Here is a 27688-nt window from a genome sequence, read left to right as displayed (position 1 = left end):
CTCTAAATGCACTGTCAGCATGCAGCTTAAGTTAATAACCACTTTTGGAGCTAACTAGGTTTCAAATCGTATCCAGATGTCGACAGCAGATGAGAGTTGTATTCATAGCTAACTTAGCTAGCTAACAAACATTTTAAAAAATAAACAAGTTATATCAACCCCCTTAGTCAATGTATGCGGTCCCGAGGAAATCTAATTAGCAACTCTAGTTTAAGATAGAGATATTTTTTTTTATTGCATTGGCTCAACTGGCCGCATCCTCTAATGGGAAAAGTCAAGGGGTCAAGGGGTCAACTTTCCAAATGCACTGTATCTCTCAGATATAGGACCGAAACTTCCTTTACATTTTTTTGTGGGTGAACTACATGTATCTGTTTAACCAAATTCAAGGTTTCATCAATTAATTTTTGAATATTTTTTTATACGTTACGGAGTCCTAAAATTCTAAATCAAATAGCTAAATGATCCTTGGTATGACCTTCTTAAAACAATTCCATACGTTAGCTTATGGGGCTTAGCGAAGGGTCAATTGGATTTGACATTTTAGCAAATACTAAAAAATAATGTAATAATGAACTATCAATCTTGAAATTCTTCTCCAAGGTGAGCCAGCCAACAGACCAAATTATAACCGTTCTCATTCCATGGTCTGCCTCACATGCTCTCATCAGACACATCGCTTCTCCATGCCTCGCCATGCTGCCGGGGCAGGCAAAAGCAATCGATGTTAAAATCATTGAGTGCACAGGCTGTCCTAATAGACTTCATTCTGCCATAGGAAAAAAAAGAAAAAACATGTCCAGGGATATTAAATAAGCTCAGTAATAATATAGATGGCTGGCTGGGCAAGGCAAAGAGATTTTCCCTACTGCGCTATTGCTTCTTCCCCCCTTGGGCAGATGGAGGGCCGAGGCTTAAGAGCTGCTGGAGGACACCAATAATAAAGCTAAGCAAATAATTCTGTTAGCATAATGATAATGGCCGTCTCCCTCGTACGATACAGCTGCTCTTAATTTCCCCAAGTGGCAATATCAGGAAGTCACCGGAATGTTTAGTGTTTGTGTCTAAGGAGTCTAAGACAGTACGACTCTGAGACAGACGATGGTACTGTAGCATTCAAAACACTAAACCTCTAGTTTCATGATAGCATTATCAAGATGACAATGTCAGGAGATACTACACTGCAGTGGGAGGAATATAAGGGATGTACTGTAGTGTATTTTGTCAGTACTGACCCTCTGCACTCCATGTAACGGTTTAATTTGAATCCACCAACCACAAGTTCTGGGCAAAGTGGTTACAATAACCTTTGGAATAGTGCAGTTGAGAAACTAACACAGCCCAACCCCGAAACAAAGTTCTCACTCGTAAAAACGGTACATGCCCGCCCAACCAACGTGGCGCCACGCCCAGCCCTGTCCATCACTCAGACAGAGCAACACAGCTTCTGCCAGGTCTGTAATTTGGACGGATGGACGGCCTACAGATTGCTGTGTGTTGACCGGAAAGGTCGTACAGCAGAGCGGCTGGGGTGAGCTACGCTGTTGACATATTTAGTGATCTTCAAAGTTTAGGTTGAGAATGAAAGGGGACAGGGCATTTACCATTAGGGGCTCCTAGACTTTGCAGTGGTCTGCCAGAGGAGATCAGGCTAGCGGATTCAGTGCCTTTTTTTATATCCCTGCTAAAGACACACACTACCGTTCAAAAGCTTGGGGTCACTTAGAAATGTCCTTGTTTTTGAAAGAAAAGCACGTTTTTTTGTCCTTTAAAATAACATCAAATTGATCAGAAATACAGTGTAGACATTCTTAGTGTTGTAAATGGCAGATTTTTTTATGGAATATCTACAGTTGAAGTCGTAAGTTTACATACACTTAGGTTTGAGTCATTAAAACTCGTTTTTCAACCACTCAACAAATTTCTTGTTAACAAACTATAGTTTTGGGAAGTCGGTTAGGACATGTACTTTGTGCAAGACACAAGTAATTTTTCCAACAATTGTTTACAGACAGATTATTTCACTTATAACTCACTGTATCACAATTCCAGTGGGTCAGAAGTTTACATACGCTAAGATGACTGTGTCTTTAAACAGCTTGGAAAATTCCAGAAAATTATGTCATGGCTTTAGAATCTTCTGATAGGCTAATTGACATCATTTTAGTCAATTGGAGGTGTACCTGTGGATGTATTTCAAGGCCTACCTTCAAACTCAGTGCCTCTTTGCTTGACATCATGGTCAAATCAAAAGAAACCAGCCAAGACCTAAGAAAAAAAATTGTAGACCTCCACAAGTCTGGTTCATCCTTGGGAGCAATTACCAAATGCCTGAAGGGACCACGTTCATCTGAACAAACAATAGTACGCAAGTATAAACACCATGGGACCACACAGCCATCATATCGCTCAGGAAGGAGACGCGTTCTGTCTCCTAGAGATGAGCATTTTCTTTGGTATAAAAAGTGCAATTCAATTCTAGAACAACAGCAAAGGACCTTGTGATGATGCTGGAGGAAACCGGTACAGAATTATCTATATCCACAGTAAAACGAGTCCTATATCAACATAACCTGAAAAGCCGCTCAGCAAGGAAGAAGCCACTGCTCCAAAACCGCCATAAAAAAGCCAGACTCTGGTTTGCAACTGCACATGGGGACAAAGATCCTGCTTTTTGGAGAAATGCCCTCTGTTCTGATGAAACAAAAATAGAACTGTTTGGCCATAATGACCATCATTATTTTTGGAAGAAAAAGGGGGATGCCTGCAAGCCGAAGAACACCATCCCAACGGTGAAGCACGGGGGTGGCAGCATCATGTTGTGGGGGTGCTTTGCTGCAGGAGGGACTGGTGCACTTCACAAAATAGGTGGCATCATGAGGGAGGAAATGTATGTCAAAATATTGTAGCGACATCTCAAGACATCAGTCAGGAAGTTAAAGCTTGATCGCAAATGGGTCTTCCAAATTAACAATGACCCCAAGTATATTTCCAAAGTTGTAGCAAAATGGCTTAAGGACAACAAAGTAAAGGAATTGGAGTGGCCATCACAAAGCCCTGACCTCAATCCTATAGAAATAAATTGGTAATCCTAACTGACCTAAGACAGGGAATTTTTACTAGAATTAAATGTCAAGAAATGTGAAAAACTGAGTTTAAATGTATTTGGCCAATGCAACTTCAACTGTACATAGGCGTACAGAGGCCCATTATCAGCAGCCATCACTCCTGTGTTAGCTAATCCATTATTTTAAAAGGCTAATTGATCATTAGAAAACCCTTTTGCAATTATGTTAGCGCAGCTAAAAATCGTTGTGCTGATTAAAGAAGCAATAAAACTGACAGTCTTTAGACAAGTTGAGTATCTAGAGCATCAGCATTTGTGATTTCGATTACATGCTCAAAATGGCCAGAAACAAATACTTTCTTCTGAAACTCATCAGTCTATTCTTGTTCTGAGAAATTAAGGCTATTCCATGCGAGAAATTTCCAAGAATCTGAAGATCTCGTACAATGCTGTGTACTACTCCCTTCACAGAACAGCGCAAACTGTCTCTCTCCAGAATTAAAAGGAGTGGGAGGCCCCGGTGCACAACTGAGAAAGAGGACAAGTACTTTAGAGTGTCTAGTTTGAGAAACAGTTAATAAAATAACTTGAAAAAATACATTCAAAATGCAGATAGTTATTTAAACTACATTTTAGTTGCACTTCCACCTTGCTCCACGACCATGGGTAAAACCTTGCTGAGATGATCAATGTATTTGTTCCATTGTAGTATTGTCTATTTCTCTAGCCAAAATGTTTTTATAGCTTCAAAAGTTTGGACACACCTACTCATTCCAGGGTTTTTCTTTATTTTTACTATTTTCTACATTGTAGAATAATAGTGAATACATCACAACTATGAAATATCACATACGGAATCAGTTAAGAACAAATTCTTATTTACAAGAACAGCCTACTCCTTCCTCCCCATCGGGGAATTGATCCCCGGTCTCCCTCGTGCCTGCACGGCACGGGGATTATTTAGCTTAATAGCCCAAGACTGTAGCTTACTCTCGACCGTCACGTTGTACAGCTCCATATTTTCCGTTCCATCCTAATGGAAACCCAAAGGGTTTTTCTTTTTTCTTGGAATAGAAACACCATAATATTAATCAAATAAATTAAGCAACATTTCTTAAAATCAATCCCATATACTATGTTTTCACGAAAAAATGTTTTCAATTCTCTAGTACAGCCACTATTGAAAGCTATCAAATGCTTCCCAAAGATGCCCTCTGGTGGTCAAACTAGCACCAACTAGCATTAATGGTACCAGTGGTTGGCGTTAAATAACGTGCCAAAGAATTCTGTGGCACCACGCAAGCTGTGCTGCAGTATGCTGCAACTTTTAAAGGACGAACCACTGTATGTGGCAGCACTGCAAGCTCCATCACAGGGAGAATATTCGATATGGAAAAGCTATTCGGCCTAAATACGAAGGCAAGATGCATATTTCTCCAAGGGATCCTAAAGGACATGTTTTACAATGTGGTGCCTCTTAGTGCATTTAGCAAGGTCGTAGTTTATCATGTTATATTCTGTCTTGTACTGCTTTTTTTTACCATGCCTCAACTAGCTAACTCTGCTACTTCAACTTACACTGCTGCTGCTGTTGATAAAAACAATAACATTAAAATGGTGGTGGTGATGATTATGATGATGACGGTGATGATCCTGGTGGTCATATTAACATAACATCCAGCAGTAGTGCAGTAGCCATACTGTGTGTTTATTTTCATGGTCCACACCAGCTGTTGTTGCCAGGGAACTGTTCATAAAGGAAGGTAATGGTGTGCTTTCTTTGACATTCTCTCTCTCTCGCTTCTTTCTCTCTCACTCTCGAACTTTCACTCTCTCTCAAATTAAATTGCTCCCTTTTTCTCTCTCGTCCCCTCTCTCTTTCTCTTGCCCTTTCTCTTCCCTTTCTCTGTCTCTCTTTCTTAACTTTCTCTCTTTCTTTCCCCTCTCTGCATCTCTGTCTCTCTCTCTCTCTCTTTCCCCATCTGTCTGTATCTTTCTTCTCTCCCTTTCTTCTCCCCTTGCTCTCATTAGCACTGCACATAATACAGAGGCTGATCTTTCTTCTGAACACCAAAGGGAGCTAAGGGGGGCCTTATTAGTGTTTACTTACTGTAAGGTAACATTCAAAGGTGGCCCGGGCTGATGTACCCACTTTTATAATCCTGTTTCTGTCTTAACTGTTGTTGAGAAGGACCTTTTACATAAAGCGTCCAGAGCGTCTTTGACGTCCAGACAGTCTAGTTAGCGGGGCAGATTTTTTTCTTATTTGATCTTGGTTCCCTTCCCGGATACTACAAGGACAGCAGACGGTGTTGGAAGTTCATAAACATTACAAGGACTGTCGTTAGTCTTGAAGGGACATATTTTATTTTGACTAATTGCACCCTGCAAAGGAACACCTCTAGATAACCAATCTATATCGATATAACAACTATTCCTCTATAAATGACAATTAAAAAGAAACATACGTTTGATCTGGGGCACTCTTTCACACACTCCAACAACCTTAAAGCCAAAATCTCTGAAATTATTTTATTTTTGGTTAAGCTGTCTTGTACACGTTTGCAGCTGAATTGCAGTATATAGACAAAAAAGAAACAAGAAAAAAAGGTGATAACAGTTAGTTAGTTAGCTGCTCTCCATTTATTTTTTCTTCAGCTAAGTCTAGCTTCAGAGAGTGCCTGCTCCTGGTAATTGCAACTATTCTGCTGGCAGCTGAGTTGGATGGTAGGGACAGGGTTGATGATGGTAATGGGCTGGAGTTGTCCTCTCTTCAGACGTTGTTCTTGTCAATCCTCAGCTCTCTCTTTAGCCACTGGGTGACTCCTCCACTATGCTTTCTCTGCTTCTGGCACACCACACACCAGTCCAGAGTATGTCTTCCTCACCTTGAGGGAGCCTCCTGCCGTCACCACACTGCAGTTCACTCACAGCCACTTGTGGGTGAAGAAGGCAGGATGCATCTTTTGAAAGCTAACAGTCAGATAGCTAGCCAAGCAATCATTAAGGTTCTGTACAATAATGACACCCAAACCATACTCAAATCAAATCAAATTTTTACTGAAACCCCCCCCACCCCCATGTCATAAGCCTGTTTCATTTCACACAAATGTTGTAAACAGCGTAAGCAGCTACTGTATGGATAACACATGGATCAAGCCATCCCTTTAGAGCCTGGCAACTAACAGCCATTCTTCACTACCTGCTATCTATCACTGGGTGGTGGTGGTGGAAGAGAGTAGAACCTGACCAGTCTGCATGTGGCTGCTAGTCAGGCCAGTCATGTTAATGGATGAGCCAAAGATTGTTACTGATGGACCAGAAAGGTCAATGGTGTCGATGTTGCCTGCCACCGGCCCCATGGACTGTTGACAAACTGCACCTCAAAGAAGAGAGAAGAAAGGCTTGGAGCACAGTGGACAGTGTGCTGCTGTGAAGATAGGAGGTTACAGTAAGAGAATGTGGACCAGCAGAGGCTGCTGGAGGGAGAAATCAGAGGATGGGCTCATTGTAATGGTTGGAAGGAGCCTGTCCTGTCCTCCACTAGGAGGCTACGTATTGAGGCCCAAACTCTGAAAGACCTTCGAATGGCATAGTAAAAATATATATATATATATATCTCACAAAGATTTACCAAACTACAATACAAACGTCCCAGAGTTTGAAGAGTTGAGAGAGTTTGGCCAACTTCAGAGCTGGATGTCATGTTTCTACCTCTAAGCATTCCTGGCCTAGATTCCACCTATAATGCCAGGTCCACATTTTAAGCTGGTTTTTAAAAATTCTGCCAATATTGCCCACCAGGCACAAACATGACTGAGGTGGAATTATGGGTTTAAGGTTGGCAGTAGAAAAGAGAAAACCTCTGTGGATCTATAGCAGCATCTACATTGGAGACTACAGCAGTAGTGTCTAGTTTTCGCAAAGGGTCATATTCAATTTACACAAACCATGCACCATTTGAGCACTACTATTAAACTAAGTTCCCAGTATTAAATGTTAAATTCTGCTCCAAGGCAGTGTTCCGAGGAACATGAATGATTTTATGAAGTGCTGTATTAGCATCGTTATTTTCAAATATTTTTGGAACTCTTTTGAGAGTATCTCTGGTCATACAGGTAGTTATTGTTTTGTGTTTTCTATCATGCTGCTTGACCCTGGAAAACAAGTATTTGGTCTTTCACTTCAAACTTTAAAAAGGAAGTTTAATGTGAATGACCACAGTGACAGTTGTTAGGGAGAGACCTTCCAGTTAATCCAGTGTTCCTTTAAGAAAGTACCTAAAGAACAGGTCTGACTACATTTCCTCTCCCAAATCTGATCCATACCAGCAGCAGCAGCCTGGTTTTCCCAAGTGGTCCCCCATCCACATATCAATCAGGTTTAGTCCTTGGGAAACAGCAGGATGGTATCTCACCCATTATTGCTATAAAATAAAACCAAAGCATTCCCTGCACTAGCATCCAGGTAAACCGTCTAGAATATGATAGAGTGTGCTCTTCCAATGGTCTCTAGTTAAGTGTTGTGAAAGGATACAAACAACTCTCAATTATACACAACCACCCTCAATTTTGTACGGGGATTTGAAGTCCGATTTTGTCCTCAGACAAGTCCTCCGGAACACTTGTTTTGTGAACTTCCCAATCACACGTCTGTACATTTCACATCACGTAGCCTGCATCAACTTGGAATGAAGAAACATTAAGCAGACTGAAGCCTAGCTACTTTATAAACTTGTAACATAACTAATGACTTGCATGTCATATTGACGCACTCTCTCCCCTCCCTCCCTCCCTCCCTCCCTCCCTCTCCACAGATAAACCGGAGGTGAAGATAATAGTGGAGTTTCCTGATGGGCTGCCAAGGGAGGGACAGAACATGGAGCTGTCATGCCAGGCCAAAGGCAAACCCCAGTAAGACACACCACACACACACACACACACACACAAACACCACCCACACATGTAACTTTAAATTATGATTTTGCCAAATGGCGGGTATGCAGCGAACAGAGCTCACACACAAGTCAAAATCAAATCAAATTTTATTTGTCACATACACATGGTTAGCAGATGTTAATGTGAGTGTAGCGAAATGCTTGTGCTTCTAGTTCCGACAATGCAGTAATAACAAGTAATCTAACTAACAATTCCAAAACTACTGTCTTGTACACAGTGTAAGGGGATAAAGAATATGTACATAAGGATATATGAATGAGTGATGGTACAGAGCAGCATAGGCAAGATACAGTAGATGGTATCGAGTACAGTATATACATATGAGATGAGTATGTAAACAAAGTGGCACAGTTTAAAGTGGCTAGTGATACATGTATTACATAAGGATACAGTCGATGATATAGAGTACAGTATATACGTATGCATATGAGATGAATAATGTAGGGTAAGTAACATTATATAAGGTAGCATTGTTTAAAGTGGCTAGTGATATATTTACATCATTTCCCATCAATTCCCATTATTAAAGTGGCTGGAGTTGAGTCAGTGTCAGTGTGTTGGCAGCAGCCACTCAATGTTAGTGGTGGCTGTTTAACAGTCTGATGGCCTTGAGATAGAAGCTGTTTTTCAGTCTCTCGGTCCCAGCTTTGATGCACCTGTACTGACCTCGCCTTCTGAATGATAGCGGGGTGAACAGGCAGTGGCTCGGGTGGTTAATGTCCTTGATGATCTTTATGGCCTTCCTGTGACATCGGGTGGTGTAGGTGTCCTGGAGGGCAGGTAGTTTGCCCCCGGTGATGCGTTGTGCAGACCTCACTACCCTCTGGAGAGCCTTACGGTTGAGGGCGGTGCAGTTGCCATACCAGGCGGTGATACAGCCCGCCAGGATGCTCTCGATTGTGCATCTGTAGAAGTTTGTGAGTGCTTTTGGTGACAAGCCGAATTTCTTCAGCCTCCTGAGGTTGAAGAGGCGCTGCTGCGCCTTCTTCACAATGCTGTCTGTGTGAGTGGACCAATTCAGTTTGTCTGTGATGTGTATGCCGAGTGTACATCAATAACAGTGAATTAATCAAATCTCTTGGGAACCCCCCCCCAAAGATAGCATATTACAACCTATTTGTTGTGATAATTGTGTTGCTCTATAACCTGTTTGTTCATATGCCTTGCGACCGTGGTATATAGGCCTAAAGGCCGAGACAATAAGAAGACACAGTGGCAGAATAAATTCAACATCACCTTTGTTTCATCACAAAACAGGAGAACAACTCTGTCTGGTGAAGTCCACAAAGTATATTGCATGTAACAAACAGTTACATGACCTACAGCATAGTCAAGCAAGTTAATGTTACTGACATTTTCTGACCACTAAACAACTATTGATTTAGAACCACAGAGTTACCGCAAGTCGCAAAGAAAACAGGAGCTGCCTCCACTATTCCAGCACCATTTCAACTTCAACATGTCAACATAATCTAATAACCTATACTTAGTCTAATACAGTGACAACAAAAAGATAACAAAAACAATTTAGTCCAGTCAACGTATGCTAAATATGATGTGGTTGTCCATGGTTCTGACTTCTGTGTGTGTGTTTGTGTGTGTTCGTGCGTGCGCGTTCGTGCAATGACCGTTTGGGACACAAACGGTCATTACATGACGCCGTCAGCCGTGCGATACCCGCGAAGACCTTACATCATTACCCAGCCTCCTGTCCCGAGGCTCATTAATTTTGAACACTACGTGTCAGATGTGTACACACACACACACCACACAGGCCCCTCCCTCTCCCATTCAAGTTTTGCACTCAGCAGGGAGAGACAAGGCGGATCTCACCCGTATTAATTTAATAAAGATGAAAATACAATCAATACAGTGGGCCAGAGAATTGGAAGTCATTTTCATTAGAGCTTGTGAGAGAGAGTTCTCTGAACTCATTACTAAGCTGAGATAGTGACAGGCTCTGGCCATGTGTCCATTTGTATTATATCTACTTTCCTCTCTTCCCCCACTGCCTCCCTCCCTCTCTCTCTCTCCATCCCCCTCTCTCTATCTCTCATGTGTCACCCCACCCCCCCAGTAAATCTATTTTTCTAGGTCATTACTCCATTTTTAGGCCCGCACTGTGTGTGTATATTTAACCTCTGATTCCGGTTCCCTAAGATTCTTGCCCCGACGAGGGATTCCAATTTGCTCTCTCGAGCCGCCTGCCGCCACAGCCATCAAATGTTTTTTCACCCCGCCACAAAGGCGAGAGTTCAACTGTTACAGAGCTCAAACTGCTCTTTTGTTTCAAGGCTTAGCCCTTTCTTCCTCCCTTTTTTCTCTCCCTCCCTCCCTTGCTCTCTCCAAACCAAGTGTTTTCAAATGGAAGGAAACAAGTTGAACAGCAACACAAAAACAGAACAACGAGAGAGTCCTCGGCACCCACTCAAGGGACATAACGGCGTGCTAGCTAGCTAGCAGCCACCCATTGAAAGTTGCGAGAGCAAAACAGTTAAGAGGTGCTTTGCTTTTCCCCCCTCGGTACATAGCTCATCATCAAAGAAATGGGATCCAGATCCAGCACTTCCTGTAAGCTTCCTGCCAGGGTAGTGAGGGAACAAAGATGGCTGGGTAATGTAGTTAGGCCAGTAGGCCACTAGGCCAGGAACATAAAAGGCTCCCCACCTAAATAGCACACACATATACACACACAAATAGTTTGGCAATCAGAGGTGAAAGAATCTCATTGGGAGTGTTGATGTTTACCCTATCGGATGCGCCCTATCGGAGCCTTAAAAGGGGCAACAAACAAGTACTTAAAAAAAAAAAAATCTCTGTATGTATATATATATATATATACACACACACAGAGTATCACAAAAGTGAGTACCCCCCTCACATTTTTGTAAATATTTGAGTATATCTTTTCATGTGACAACCATGAAGAAATTACACTTTGCTACAATGTAAAGTAGTGTGTGTATAGCTTGTATAACAGTGTAAATTTGCTGTCCCCTCAAAATAACTCAACACACAGCCATTCATGTCTAAACCGCTGGCACTGGTCACTGGAAGTTCAACATGGCACCTCATGGCAACAAACTCTCTGAGGATCTGAAAAAAAGAATTGTTACTCTACATTAAGATGGCTGGGCTATAAGAAGATTGCCAAGACCCTGAAACTGAGCTGCAGCACGGTGGCCAAGACCATACAGCGGTTTAACTGGACAGGTTCCACTCAGAACCGGCCTCGCCATGGTCGACCAAAGAAGTTGAGTGCACGTGCCCAGCGTCATATCCAGAGGTTGTCTTTGGGAAATAGACGTATGAGTGCTGCCAGCATTGCTGCAGAGGTTGAAGGGGTGTGGGGTCAGCCTGTCAGTGCTCAGACCATACGCCGTACACTATATATATATACACAGTGGGGCAAAAAAGTATTTAGTCAGCCACCAATTGTGCAAGTTCTAATGAATTTATTTGCAAATTATGGTGGAAAATAAGTATTTGGTCACCTACAAACAAGAAAGATTTCTGGCTCTCACAGACCTGTAACTTCTTCTTTAAGAGGCTCCTCTGTCCTCCACTCGTTACCTGTATTAATGGCACCTGTTTGAACTTGTTATCAGTATAAAAGACACCTGTCCACAACCTCAAACAGTCACACTCCAAACTCCACTATGGCCAAGACCAAAGAGCTGTCAAAGGACACCAGAAACAAAATTGTAGACCTGCACCAGGCTGGGAAGACTGAATCTGCAATAGGTAAGCAGCTTGGTTTGAAGAAATCAACTGTGGGAGCAATTATTAGGAAATGGAAGACATACAAGACCACTGATAATCTCCCTCGATCTGGGGCTCCACGCAAGATCTCACCCCGTGGGGTCAAAATGATCACAAGAACGGTGAGCAAAAATCCCAGAACCACACGGGGGGACCTAGTGAATGACCTGCAGAGAGCTGGGACCAAAGTAACAAAGCCTACCATCAGCAAGGGCATTATAGATGAAACGGGGCTGGGTCTTTCATCATGACAATGATCCCAAACACACCGCCCGGGCAGCGAAGGAGTGGCTTCGTAAGAAGCATTTCAAGGTCCTGGAGTGGCCTAGCCAGTCTCCAGATCTCAACCCCATAGAAAATCTTTGGAGGGAGTTGAAAGTCCGTGTTGACCAGCAACAGCCCCAAAACATCACTGCTGTAGAGGAGATCTGCATGGAGGAATGGGCCAAAATACCAGCAACAGTGTGTGAAAACCTTACAGAAAACGTTTGACCTCTGTCATTGCCAACAAAGGGTATATAACAAAGTATTGAGATAAACTTTTGTTATTGACCAAATATGTATTTTCCACCATCATTTGCAAATAAATTCATTTAAAAATCCTACAATGTGATTTTCTGGATTTTTTTTCTCATTTTGTCTGTCATAGATGAAGTGTACCTATTATGAAAATTACAGGCCTCTCTCATATTTTTAAGTGGGAGCACAATTGGTGGCTGACTAAATACTTTTTTGCCCCACTGTATATATATATACTTTTGGTGGTGATTGATTTAGCTCGCCAGGTACAAAGGAACCATTTGAATATAGTCCAAAAAAGGTAACCTGTCTTTATTTGAAATTATTTGGCATAACATGTATTCAAGGTCTAGGGGAAACAATGTGTGTGACCAGTGAAATTACTGTCCCCTCGCTCTCCTATGGAGCCAATAGAAAAGTTCCAAAAGTGCAAACACTGCTTATTTGATCACTGAGTGACATTGATGTCCCCTCTCTCTCTCTCTGTAGTCCCCAGCAGATCAACTGGGTGAAGGTGGACGATGACCTTCCCTCACACGCCCTCATCACCGGCCCGGACCTGTACATCGAGAACCTCAACAAGACCTACAACGGCACCTACCGCTGCTTCGCTGCCAACTCAGTGGGCGAGTCGTATGACGACTACATCCTCTACGTCTACGGTACGTACCTCTCGATTCAACACGGTCTCTCCCTCTTTATCTTTCAATCCTCCCCCTCTCTGACTATAGTACCAGTCAAAAGTTTGGACACACCTACTCATTCAATGGTTTTTCTTTATTTTTACAGTATAATAATAGTGAAGACATCATAACTATGAAATAACACATATGGAATCATGTTGTAACCAAAAAAAGTGTTAAACAAATCAAAATATATTTTGTATTTGAGATTCTTCAAAGTAGCCACCCTTTGCCTTGATGACTTCTTTGCATACTCTTGGCATTCACCTGGAATGCTTTTCCAACAGTCTTGAAGGGTTTGCACATATGCTGAGACATTGTTGGCTGCTTTTCCTTCACTCTGCAGTCCAACTCGTCCCAAACCATCTCAATTGGGTTGAAGTCGGGTGATTGTGGAGGCCAGGTCATCTGATGCAGCTCTCCATTCTTCTTCTTGGTCAAATAGCCCTTACACAGCCTGGAGGTGTGTTGGGTCATTGTCCTGTTGAAAAACAAATGATAGTCCCACTAAGCACAAACCAGATGGGATGGCATATTGCTGCAGAATGCTGTGGTAGCCATGCTGGTTAAGTGTGCCTTGAATTCTAAATAATTCAACGACCGTGTCACCAGCAAAGCACCCCCACACCATCACACCTCGTCCTTCATGCTTCACCTTGGGAACCACACATGCGGAGATCATTCGTCCACCTTCTCTGCATCTCACAAAGACACAGCGGTTAGAACCAAAAATCTAAAACCTGGACTCATCAGACCAAAGGACAGATTTCCACTGATTTAATGTCCATTGCTTGTGTTTCTTGGCCCAAACAAGTCTCTTCTTCTTATTGGTGTCCTTTAGTAGTGATTTCTTTGCAGAAATTCTACCATGAAGGCCTGATTCACGCAGTCTCCTCTGAACAGTTGATGTTGAGATGTGTCTGTTACTTGAACTCTGAAGCCTTTATTTGGGCAGCAATTTCTGAGGCTGGTAACTCTAATGAACTTATCCTCTGCAGCAGAGGTAACTCTGGGTCTTCCTTTCCTGTGGTGGTCCTCATGAGAGCCAGTTTCTTCATAGTGCTTGATGGTTTTTGCGACTGTACTTGAAGAAACGTTCAAAGTTCTTGAAATAATCCGCTTTGACTGACATGTCTTAAAGTAATGATGGACTGTCATTTCTCTTTGCTTATTTGAGCTGTTCTTGCCATTCTATGCCATAATATGCATTAAGAAGGAAAGAAATTCCACAAATTAACTTTTAACAAGGCACACCTGTTAAAATGGGCAATAGGGATGCATAACAGAGAGGTTTCAAAAACAGGGGCACTTCCTGATTGGATTTTTCTCAGGTTTTAGCCTGCAATTTCAGTTCTGTTTAACTCACAGACAAAATTTTGACAGTTTTGGAAACTTTAGAGTGTTTTCTATCCTAATCTGTCAATTATATGCATATTCTAGCATCTGGTCCTGAGAAATAGGCCGTTCACTTTGGAAACGTTATTTTTACTTATTTTCCACCATAATTTCCAAATAAATTCATTAAAAATCCTACAATGTGATTTTCTGGATTTATTTTTCTCATTTTGTCTGTCATAATTGAAGTGTACCTATGATGAAAATTACAGGCCTCTCTTATCTTTTTAAGTGGGAGAACTTGCACAATTGGTGGCTGACTAAATACTTTTTTGCCCCACTGTATTTGAAAAACACCCTGAGGATTGATTATAAAAAACGTTTGACATTTTTCTGTGGACATTATGGATGTAATTTGGAATTTTTGTCTGCGTTGTCGTGACCGCTCTTTCCGGTGGATTCCTGGGCATAACGCAGCAAACTAACGGAGGTATTTGGATATAAAAAATATCTTTATGGAACAAAAGGAACATTTGTTGTCTAACTGGGAGTCTCATGAGTGAAAACATCCGAAGATCATCAAAGTTAAACGATTAATTTGATTGCTTTTCTGATTTTCGTGACCAAGTTACCTGATGCTAAGTGTACTTATTGTTTTGTTGAGCGATCAATAAACTTACACAAACGCTTTTATTGCTTTCGCTGTAAAGCATAATTTCAAGATCTGAGACGACAGGTGAATTAACAAAAGGCTAAGCTGTGTTTTGCAATATTGCACTTGTGATTTCCTGAATATGAATATTTTCTAGTAATATTATTTGACTATGCTATTCAGCGTTGCTGATGACAATTATACCACATCCGGGATGGGTGGCTCAGAGAGGTTAATTGAAATGCATTCCAGGTGACTACCTCATGAAGCTGCTTGTGAGAATGCCAAGACTGTGCAAAGTTGTCATCAATGCAAAGGGTGGCTACTTTGAAGAATATAACATAAGTTTAACACTTTTTTGGTTTTACTACATTATTCCATATGTGTTATTTCATAGTTTTGATGTCTTCACTATTATTCTACAATGTAGAAAATAGTAAAAAAATTAAGTAAAGTAGGTGTGTCCAAACTTTTGACTGGTACTGTACATGCTCTGCGTGTATGGTACGTCCACCACCCTCTCTCTGTCCATCTCTTTTTATCCCCCATCCCCTATCTCTCTCTCTTCCCTCTGATATTCTATATTCATGGTACGTATCTCTTTATCCCCCATTCCCTCTCTCTCTATCCCCCATTCCCTCTCTCTCTCTCTCTCTCTCATTCCCTCTCTCTCTCTTCCCCTCTCTCTCTCCCCACAGCGTTATCTGAACACAGTTCAATACCATTGATTCCAATGACATTTCCTTCCCTGCAGGACATTACCATCTAATCTGGCCATTTTCCCTCCGCAAAATGTACTCGGCTGATATAGCTTACTAAGCCTGCGGGAGAAATAATTTGGCTGCTATTTTCAGAGGGCATTAATGGACTGAGAATAACCTTTTTGAAAAAGGGCTTGTTGCCTGACAGATGAATGAGTTGCTGAATAATGGAAGAGCAGGAGGTAGTGTTAATGACGAGTGTGGTAAAACAACGAGACTCGTGAAAGACTGAAGCGTTTTTTCCACCTTTTTTTTGCCCTTGTTAAATGTGTTTATGGACGGAGCCGTTTGGATTGATAGATGAAGCTAGGGAATGTGTGTCTGTATGTTAAGTGTTAGACAAAGATAGAGAGATGGGCAGTGAGTGAGTTGTATTCATAAACATTTAGTGTATGTGAACACAGTCACTCTGCCATCACAGACAATATATGACGATCAGCGAGTCCCGGTTCCTTCTCCCACTTCTCACTGCTTGTATTCCAAAAGTTAGCCTCAGCTCAAGGTTTAAATGCTGTGGTTGGTAATTGCACCAGGGTTTTTTCCACATCTCTCCACCAGCTTTGAACCTCCGCTCTGGGCATGTGAGAACGCCCTCTCCTTTTCCCTCCTCTCCTACTTTGAGAAACAAACACAGGCAACACGTGGACTGCAGAAAAGAGAAAAAGATAGAGGCTGATGTTAATGGGAAGAGAGCTATGATAATAGAGGCTCTGTCTGCTCTTTGATGACTTTGGTTTCTGCACCCCCGCTCTAACATTTAGGTAGTGCCCGTAATGGCATCATATTCCCTACATAGTCCACCACATTTGAGCTAAGCCCTGTGGGCCCAGGTCAAAAGTAGTGCACTATATCGGGAATAGGGTGCCGTTAACCACTCAGCCCTACTGCAATTCAGTCGTGCATCAGGTCCCACATTAAACTTGGTAATGAAGGGATGTACAGGACAATGCAGGGTCCGGGCTGTCTGCGCCTAATCTTGCGCCATGTTCCTCTAACACACACATGCAAGTGAGCACAAAATTCACCGGAGTGGCAAGATGTTAGCAAAGCGAACGCACTGACACTGAAATATCCTCCCCTCTCTCCAGCTCTCAACTCAAAGACAGACAGTGATGGCATCTGTGTGTAGCTGCACACATTCCCCTTCAAATTAACAGACAGACATCTTCTTACTACAAACACAGCAGCCCCGACGTATCGGAGATGGCAAGCGAGTCACACACACTGACATACAAACAGAGATGCACACACATGTAATACAAATGTTGTCTGAGCCATTATGAAAAGTGTACCTCAGGGTTCTGCTAAAATACATCATTTAAAAATCAAACAAATCTGCAAAAGTGAGTAATGTGTGTGTGACATTCAGAGATTTTTGTAGTTTAGTGTTTATTTCAGGTATTACTAGCTACACTGGTACTACATGTTTTCACTATAATGCACTTTCCTGCTGGTTAAGTTGTGGGAAATTACAATAGGAAATCCATTTGAGTTATTACTGTCCCAGTATGCTCAGTGGGGGGCTCAATATCCTCTAGGTTGGAGTGGTCTGGAAATGTAATGTATTATAGGCTTTCCCCCCCTTCCATAATTTACCATTCACTCCTGAACCAATCAAAGCCACGTACAGTAAGTCAAGAAGCCTCCCTATCCCTCCCCATCCTGCCTCCCTTCAGTCACCAGGCAGAACAGATGTAGCACTGGCCCCCATACCTCTAATACGTTTGTTTCCTCGACTATTGTGAAACTAAGTGATGGAGAGCACCGGGAGTGCAGCTGACACTAACCTGGTTACCGGGAGAAAGAATGCATTCCCCGGTACCCATTTCTTCAAGTGGCCCGTGGATAAAGGAAAATCAGTGGGGCCCTGCAGTCGAATGAGATCTAGCACCCAGGACTTTAACCAGTTTACAGAGCCAGCGTTAACCTAATTAACAGGACCTCTTTCCTTCCCAAGCTCTGCCTTTTAGTCCTCCATGCTCTGCGGCTTGTCGCTCTCCTCTCGGCTCCCTAAGACTTCCACCTCCTCCTCCTTCCAGGGGTTTTCTCCTCCCAGCCCCTGGCATCGGCGCTGTTGGCGATACACTCTACAAAACTGGTCTGGAGTGGAGCTTTGTTTATCCCAACCACCAACACCCGACCTGAGTCAAGTGTCGCAAACAGTTTGTGGAAATGGAAGTTGTATTATTGTGTGGCCGGTACAGTATTAATGCCCCCTGTAAAGGAGACACACAGCCAAAGCTGAAAAAATGTATCGGACCCTTTACAGTAACCTTGTTAGCCTTCATCCTACAGCTGTATCTACAATCTGGCTTGGAAAATGAAAAACATAATGAAAAACATTGTCGCAAATAAAGAGCCACCGGTTCCTAATAACCTAGTATAGGGGAACATATTTTGTCATCAGATGTGACTCACAATCAGGCAGCCTAACTGGAGAAAATCTACAGGACACCAGCTGCAGGGAAACAACATGTGCAGTCCTGCCACAGCCAGACCCACTCCCATCAGCCAGCCATTATAATGAAGTCGTAAATTATCTCCTCTTGACAACCTCCTCCAACGCCCATTCTTAACCAGGGTCTTGTGCTCGTTCATTGCTCCTGGTTAGGGCTCGGGCTGGCACTTCAATTTGCAAGGCAGCCTGAGATCAATGGTAGACTATGAGATCATGTCAGAAATGGCTAGTGACTACTGTGACACGCATAACATGCAAATGTATAGAATCAGATCAAATCATATTTTATTTGCAGCATACACATATTTAGCAGATGTTATTGCGGGTGTAGCGAAATGCTTGTGTTCCTAGCTCCAACAGTGCAATAGTATCGAACAATACAGAAATATATACTGTGCCTTCAGAAAGTATTCAGACCCCTTGACGTTTTCCACATTTTGTTACGTTACAGCCTTATTCTAAAATGGGTTTAATAAAAATAAATCCTCAGCAATCTACACACAATACCCCATGATGACATAGCAAAACAGGTTTTCTGAATTCTTTGCACATGCACATTAAAAATGTAAAACAGGTACCTTATTTACATAAGTATTTAGACCCTTTGCTATGAGATTTGAAATTGAGCTCAGGTGCATCCTGTTTTCATTGATTATGCTTGAGATGTTTCTACAACTTGATTGGAGTCCACCTGTGATAAATTTTTTTGACTGGGCATGATTTGGAAAGGCGCACACCTGTCAAAAGTTTGGACACCCCTACTCATTCAAAGGATTTTCTTTAATTGTACTATTTTTTACATTGTAGAATAATAGTGAAGACATCAAAACTATTAAATAACACATATGGAATCATAGTAACTCAAAGTGTTAAACTAATATAAATAAATTTTAGATTTGAGATTCTACAAAGTAGCCACCCTTTGCCTTGATGACAGCTTTGCACACTCTTGGCATTCTCTCAACCAGCTTCATGAGGTAGTCACCTGGAATGCATTTCAATTAACATGTGTGCCTTCTTAATCCAGCTTCACTTGGAATGCTTTTCCAACCATCTTGAAGGAGTTCCCGCATATGTTGAGCACTTGTTGGCTACTTTTCCTTCACTCTGCAGTCCAACTCATCCCAAACCATCACAATTGGGTTGAGGTCAGGTGATTGTGGAGGCCAGGTCATCTGATGCAGCTCTCCATTCTTCTTCTTGGTCAAATAGCCCTTACACAGCCTGGAGGTGTGTTGGGTCATTGTCCTGTTGAAAAACAAATGATAGTCCCATTAATCGCAAACCAGATGGGATGGTGTATTGCTGCAGAATGCTGTGGTAGCCATGCTGGTTAAGTGTGCCTTGAAGTCTAAATAAATCACAGACAGTGTCACCAGCAAAGCACCCCCACACCATCACACCTCGTCCTCCATGCTTCACGGTGGGAACCACACATGCGGAGATAATCTGTTCACCTACTCTGTTTTAATGGCCCAAAGGACAAATTTCCACTGGTCGAATGTCCATTGCTCGTGTTTCTTGGCCCATGCAAGTCTCTTCTTCCTGTTGGTGTCCTTTACTAGTGGTTTCTTTGCAGCAATTCGACCATGAAGGCCTGATTCACACAGTCTCCTCTGAACAGTTTATGTTGAGATGTGTCTGTTACTTGAACTCTGTGAAGCATTTATTTGGGCAGCAATTTCTGAGGCTGGTAACTCTAATGAACTTATCCTCTGCAGCAGAGGTAACTCTGGGTCTTCATTTCCTGTGACGGTCCTCTTGAGAGCCAGTTTCATCCATAGTGCTTGATGGTTTTTGCGACTGCACTTGAAGAAACGTTCAAAGTTCTTGAAATTTTCCGTATTAACTAACATTCATGTCTTAAAGTAATGATGGACTGTCATTTCCCTTTGCTTATTTGAGCTGTTCTTGCCATAATATGGACTTGGCCTTTTACCAAATAAGTCTCAATCTTCTGTATACCACCCCTACCTAATGAAAGATATTCCACAAATTAACCTTTACTGTATCAGTGTCCCAATGTTGCTGCTCAATATATGCGCTATTTGACTAGAACGGCGTTGTATACAAAAGCCAACTTTTCGGGACATAGACATGTCTCATATGGTCAGAAAGCTTAAATTATTGTTAATCTAACTGCAGTCCAATTTTCCGTAGCAATTATAGCGAAAAAATAACATGCTATAGTTTGAGGATAGTGCACAACAATAAAACACTTATCAAGGCAACTGGTTTGATTCATTCACCTCTGACTGTATATAATGTACTTACATTCGGTAGTTTTGTTTGATAAAATACATTTTTATATCCTAACACGATCCAAGTCTAACTATCTATGAAATCTCACTGGCTAAACCTTGTTTCACCCAGTCAAGTTCGGTTTCTGTGCAATCCTTAGACAATCTAGAAAGCAACCAAACTTTGTTTTGTCATTCTACACTACGTATTGGCTTTTCAACACGTCAAGGACAGCCATCATTACGCACCAAAAAGACGGGCGGTTTTCACTTGATTCCGTCTCTCAGTCCAAAACCTATCGTTTTGAAATGTAGAAACATTTCAGATCTTCAACCAAAACCTAATATTGGATAAAATGAACCTGTTTACAAATAACAAAAAATATATATACTTATTTTATTTATTTAATTAACAAAATTATGCAATACCCAATTCCCCTGTGTGAAAAAGTAATTGCTCCCTTACACTCAATAGTAGTGCTAGTGCTGGCCACTGCTCTCATTCAATGCCATTTTGACTACGGTAGTTCTTCCTGGCTTGGGTGCTTATCTAAGCTTCTGATGTGGAAGCTCCAGAATAATCTGCTCTCAGGAACTAAACTGACTGCCTGTAGAGGCTATGGTGCCCAGATCAGACTGGGTATGGTTTACAGGAATATTTGTGGTTCTGCGCCCAGATATCTAACTGATTACTTACCCCATGTTAAAGATGCACACAATCACAGCACCAGATCAGGTGTTGCTAATGTGTGCTTATACATGTAATGCTGGGAAAGGTACTTTCTTGAATACTGGAGCCTCAGAGTGGAATGTGTTGCCTCTGCCCATAAAAACAACATCCTTTCTGGGCAGCTTTAAAAAAGTTAAAACAGTTTGATGTGTTCTGTGCCTATTCAATATACCTCGATGCAACTGCAATGATGACATAGTAGTTCTTCTTCTTTGTTTTTGTTTTATTATCTCGCTGTCAACTGTGTGCAACGGTGTTGATCTTGCCTAGCCATCTTGTCTCAAGAGGACCACAATGGAAATAAGTCCCAGACTTTGTGTGTTATCCTCAAGAATTTTACTAATGTGCATGTATGGCTTTTCAAGTTTTATGTGTGCTTGTTTTTTTAAATGGTCAAGTTAATAAACTAAACAAAAATAACACATTTAGTTGCCATAACTGCAACCAAATGTTTCCTGTAGTTGTTGATTAGACTCTCACATCGCTGTGGAGGAATTTTAGCTCACTCTTGCATGCAGAACTACTTTAACTCAGCGACATTTGTCGGTTTTCAAGCATGAACTGCTCGTTTCAAGTCCTGCCACATCTCAATTGGGATTAGGTCTGGCCATTCCAAAAAGTCAAATGTGTTGCTTTTTAACCATTTTCATGTAGACTTGATTGTGTATTTTGGATCATTGTCTTGCTGCATGACCCAGTTGCGCTTCATTTTCAGCTCACAGACGGATGACCTGAGTTTTTCCTGTAGAATTCTCTGATACAGAGCAGAACTCATGTTTCCTTCTATTAAGGCAAGTTGTCCAGGTCCTGACGCAGCAAAGCATCCCCAAACCATCACACTACCACCACCATGCTTGACTGTTGGTATGAAGTTCTTACTGTGGAATACAGTGTTTGGTTTTCGTAGACACAATGGGACCCATCTCGTCCAAAAGGTTGACTCAATTTTGCCAAAAAGCACCTGGAAGCACTTGGATGATCATCAAGACTCTTGGAAGAATGTTCTATGGACAGATGAGTCAAAAGTATAACTTTTTTGGGTGACATGAGTCCCATGTATGCCTATATGTAAATATGGGCCTCACAATGGGCCTCAGGATCTCGTCACAGTATTTCTGTGCATTCAAATTCAGTTTGTTGTCCGTAGCTTATGCCTGCCCTTACCATAACCCCACCGCCACCATGGGGTATTTCGTTGACATCAGCAAACCGCTCGCCCACACAACACCATACACGTCTGTGGACGAATTGACAAATTCTCTAAAATGACGTTAGGGGCGGCTTATGGAATAGAAATTCATATTAGATTATCTGACAACAGCTCCGGTGGACATTCCTGCAGTCAGCAATCCAAATGCACGCTCCCTCAAAACTTGAGACATCTGTGGTAATGTGTTGTGTGACAAAACATCACATTTTAGAGTGGCCTTTTCTTGTCCCCAGCACAAGGTGCACCTTTGTAATGATCATGCTGTCTCATCAGATTCTTGCTATGCAACACTTGTCAGGTGGATGGTTTATCTTTGGAAAGGAGAAATGCTCACTAACAGGGATGTACAGTGCCTTGCGAAAGTATTCGGCCCCCTTGAACTTTGCGACCTTTTGCCACATTTCAGGCTTCAAACATAAAGATATAAAACTGTATTTTTTTGTGAAGAATCAACAACAAGTGGGACACAATCATGAAGTGGAACGACATTTATTAGATATTTCAAACTTTTTTAACAAATCAAAAACTGAAAAATTGGGCGTACAAAATTATTCAGCCCCTTTACTTTCAGTGCAGCAAACTCTCTCCAGAAGTTCAGTGAGGATCTCTGAATGATCCAATGTTGACCTAAATGACTAATGATGATAAATACAATCCACCTGTGTGTAATCAAGTCTCCGTATAAATGCACCTGCACTGTGATAGTCTCAGAGGTCCGTTAAAAGCGCAGAGAGCATCATGAAGAACAAGGAACACACCAGGCAGGTCCGAGATACTGTTGTGAAGAAGTTTAAAGCCGGATTTGGATACAAAAAGATTTCCCAAGGTTTAAACATCCCAAGGAGCACTGTGCAAGCGATAATATTGAAATGGAAGGAGTATCAGACCACTGCAAATCTACCAAGACCTAGCCGTCCCTCTAAACTTTCAGCTCATACAAGGAGAAGACTGATCAGAGATGCAGCCAAGAGGCCCATGATCACTCTGGATGAACTGCAGAGATCTACAGCTGAGGTGGGAGACTCTGTCCATAGGACAACAATCAGTCGTATATTGCACAAATCTGGCCTTTATGGAAGAGTGGCAAGAAGAAAGCCATTTCTTAAAGATATCCATAAAAAGTGTCATTTAAAGTTTGCCACAAGCCACCTGGGAGACACACCAAACATGTGGAAGAAAGTGCTCTGGTCAGATGAAACCAAAATTGAACTTTTTGGCAACAATGCAAAACGTTATGTTTGGCGTAAAAGCAACACAGCTCATCACCCTGAACACACCATCTCCACTGTCAAACATGGTGGTGGCAGCATCATGGTTTGGGCCTGCTTTTCTTCAGCAGGGACAGGGAAGATGGTTAAAATTGATAGGAAGATGGATGGAGCCAAATACAGGACCATTCTGGAAGAAAACCTGATGGAGTCTGCAAAAGACCTGAGACTGGGACGGAGATTTGTCTTCCAACAAGACAATGATCCAAAACATGAAGCAAAATCTACAATGGAATGATTCAAAAATAAACATACCCAGGTGTTAGAATGGCCAAGTCAAAGTCCAGACCTGAATCCAATCGAGAATCTGTGGAAAGAACTGAAAACTGCTGTTCACAAATGCTCTCCATCCAACCTCACTGAGCTCGAGCTGTTTTGCAAGGAGGAATGGGAAAAAATGTCAGTCTCTCGATGTGCAAAACTGATAGAGACATGCCCCAAGCGACTTACAGCTGTAATCGCAGCAAAAGGTGGCGCTACAAAGTATTAACTTAAGGGGGCTGAATAATTTTGCACGCCCAATTTTTCAGTTTTTGATTTGTTAAAAAAGTTTGAAATATCCAATAAATGTTGTTCCACTTCATGATTGTGTCCCACTTGTTGTTGATTCTTTACAAAAAAATACAGTTTTATATCTTTATGTTTGAAGCCTGAAATGTGGCAAAAGGTCGCAAAGTTCAAGGGGGCCGAATACTTTCGCAAGGCACTGTATATACAGTGGGGCAAAAAAGTATTTAGTCAGCCACCAATTGTGCAAGTTCTCCCACTTAAAAAGATGAGAGAGGCCTGTAATTTTCATCATAGGTACACTTCAACTATGACAGACAAAATGAGAAAAAAAATCCAGAAAATCACATTGTAGGATTTGTAATGAATTTATTTGCAAATTATGGTGGAAAATAAGTATACGTTGACCTGTTTAAAGGTCTTGCTCACATCGTGATCACACAGTCGTCCGGAACAGCTGGTGCTCTCATGCATGCTTCAGTGTTGCTTGCCTCAAAGCAAGCGTAAAAGGCATTAAGCTCGTCTGGTAGACTCGCGTCACTGGGCAGCTCGTGGCTGGGTTTCCCTTTGTATTTCGTAATATTTTTCAAGCCCTGCCACATCAAATCTAATTTATTTATAAAGCCCTTCTTACATCAGCTGATATTTCAGCTGCAGCAAGCAATGCAGGTGTAGAAGCACGGTGGCTAGGAAAAACTCCCTAGAAAGGCCAAAACCTAGGAAGAAACCTAGAGAGGAACCAGGCTATGAGGGGTGGCCAGTCCTCTTTTGGCTGTGCTGGGTGGAGATTATGACAGAACATGGCCAAGATGTTCAAATGTTCATAGATGACCAGCAGGGTCAAATAATAATAATCACAGTGGTTGTCGAGGGTGCAACAGGTCAGCACCTCAGGAGTAAATGTCAGTTGGCTTTTCATAGCCAATCATTCAGAGTATCTCTACCGCTCCTGCTGTCTCCAGAGAGTTGAAAACAGCAGGTCTGGGACAGGTAGCACGTCCAGTGAACAGGACAGGGTTCCACAGCCGCAGGCAGAGAACAGCTGAAACCGGAGCAGCGGCACGACCAGGTGGACTGGGTACAGCAAGGAGTCATCAGGCCAGGCAGTCCCGAGGCATGGTCCTAGAGCTCAGGTCCTCCTCCGAGAGAGAAAGAGAGACGTAGCTGCTCTGTCCTGCCGATGCACGGAGAATCAAATCAAATCAAATGTATTTATATAGCCTTTTGTACATCAGCTGATATCTCAAAGTGCTGTACAGAAACCCAGCCTAAAACCCCAAACAGCAAGCAATACAGGTGTAGAAGCAGGGTGGCTAGGAAAAACTCCCTAGAAAGGCCAAAACCTAGGAAGAAACCTAGAGAGGAACCAGGCTATGTGGGGTGGCCAGTCCTCTTCTGGCTGTGCCGGGTGGAGATTATAACAGAACATGGCCAAGATGTTCAAATGTTCATAAATGACCAGCATGGTCCAATAATAATAAGGCAGAACAGTTGAAACTGGAGCAGCAGCACGGCCAGGTGGACTGGGGACAGCAAGGAGTCATCATGTCAGGTAGTCCTGAGGCATGGTCCTAGGGCTCAGGTCCTCCGAGAGAGAGAGAATTAGAGAGAGCACACTTAAATTCACACAGGACACCGAATAGGACAGGAGAAGTACTCCAGATATAACAAATTGACCCTAGCCCCCCGACAGATAAACTACTGCAGCATAAATACTGGAGGCTGAGACAGGAGAAGACAGCCAGGTCTTTATTATCCTTGTTGTCATTCAGCCACGTCTCAGTGAAACATAAGATATTAGTTTTTAATGTCCCGTTGGTAGGATAGTCTTAATCACAGATCGTCCAGTTTGTTTTCCAATGACTGCACAATGGCCAATAATACGGAGGGAAGTGGTGGTTTACCTACTTGTCGGCAAATTCTTACAAGGCTCCCCGCCCTCCTCCCCCTTTTTTTCTTCACGCTGATGACAGGGATTTGGTCCTTGTCTTGACAAAGCAGTATATCCTTTTTGTCTGACTTTTATTTTAAATTTTTTAACCCTTATTTTACCAGGGAAGTTGACTGAGAACACATTCTCATTTACAGCAATGACCTGGGGAATAGTTACAGCGGAGAGGAGGAGGGATGAATGAGCCAATTGTGAGCTGGGGAGGATTAGGTGGCCATGATGGTATGAGGGACTGCTTGGGAATTTAGCCAGGACACCGGGGTTAACATCCCTACTCTTAAGATAAGTGCCATGGGATCTTTAGTGACCAAAGAGAGTCAGGACACCCGTTTAACGTCCCATCTGAAAGACGGCACCCTACACAGGGCAATGTCCCCAATCACTGCCCTGGGGCATTGGGATCATTTTTTTGACCAAAGAAAAGGGTGCCTCCTACTGGCCCTCCAACACCACTTCCAGCAGCATCTGTTCTCCCATCCAGGGACTGACCAGGACCAAACTCATTAATGAAAAAAATATTTGTCCAGTTTGAGGTGAGTAAACACTTCTGATATCCAGAAGCTCTTTTCGGTCCTAAGAGACTGTAGCAGCAACATTATGTACAAAATGAGTTTCAAACCATGTGAAAAAACAAACAAAATAGCACAGTTGGTTAGGAGCTCGTAAAACTGCAGCCATCCTCTCTGGCGCCATTATCCCTGCTGTCTCCTGAAGTCCATGAACACCTCCATTGTTTTGTTGACGTTGAGGGAGAGGTTATTTTTCCGGCACCACTGTTCCAGGGCCCTCACCTCCTCCCTCTAGGCTGTCTAGTCATCGTTGGTAATCAGGACTAACACTGTTGTGTCGATATCAGCCTTCAATATGGAAGAGATAGCTTCTCTCCATCTTTATGGTTGAATAACATACAATTGCATAATTAGGAAATTGTACTGCTTCCCACGATGCAAGATGGCATTGATTTACCCCAGCGAAGATGGGCTACAGTAATTTGCAGAGGGGTCTCCGTGCTATTCACTCCCTCTAATGAAAATGAACACAATTAGGTTAACATACGAACAGATGCCATTCAAAACACATGAGTGGGCCCGACAAGGGACATTTCCCCTCGCAACCCCACACAGCGTTTATTAATGCGTAATTGTCCGCCCCTTGATTGCGTGAGACAAACATTCACTGCAGGTGTGCCGTTGGCTTCCAACGGCCATTGTTAGCTTGGTGCCGTTGCCAGAGACTGTAATTGTTTTCCTTACCTCTTCTTTTCATCCTCTCCTCCTCCTAAGAGAGGCCCCCATCAATATAATTTCTCATATCATGCAGCTGGCAGATTTGGGAGAGGTAGGGGGGTTTCTAATTCTTTGCGCGGCAAGTGCCGGGCACCATCCCATTGCTGTGCGGGTGACAGAGGGATGCCCAGCGCCTCGCTAAGAGTCGCCTACTATCTGCCAGGGTGATTAATGGGGGGGGGGGGGTCACTCCTCTGTGCTGTTCATTAGCTTTTAATTGGAGTCAACCACCCCCAGTGCTCTTTTGGCAGTGGGAAATGTGTGTGCTTCAGTTATTGTTATTGTGCTGTAGTGTCACATC

General features: G+C 42.5%; 1 protein-coding gene across 3 annotated transcripts in view; it reads left to right on the top strand.

Annotated features, from left to right (window-relative positions):
- Positions 1-27688, top strand: part of LOC139419477 (cell adhesion molecule 1-like) — a 521843-nt gene that overhangs the window by 433606 nt on the left and 60549 nt on the right. For all 3 annotated transcript variants that reach the window (XM_071169427.1, XM_071169426.1, XM_071169428.1), the window contains exons 7-8: positions 7884-7980; positions 12796-12968. In XM_071169427.1, the coding sequence (XP_071025528.1) occupies positions 7884-7980; positions 12796-12968 (270 nt within the window). The remainder of the gene's footprint in view (positions 1-7883; positions 7981-12795; positions 12969-27688) is intronic.

This window comes from Oncorhynchus clarkii, chromosome 10, assembly GCF_045791955.1.
Source record: "Oncorhynchus clarkii lewisi isolate Uvic-CL-2024 chromosome 10, UVic_Ocla_1.0, whole genome shotgun sequence".
NCBI classification, from domain to species: domain Eukaryota; kingdom Metazoa; phylum Chordata; class Actinopteri; order Salmoniformes; family Salmonidae; genus Oncorhynchus; species Oncorhynchus clarkii.
Note: the sequence above shows the minus strand (reverse complement) of the source record. Positions and strands in the feature narration are given on the sequence as shown.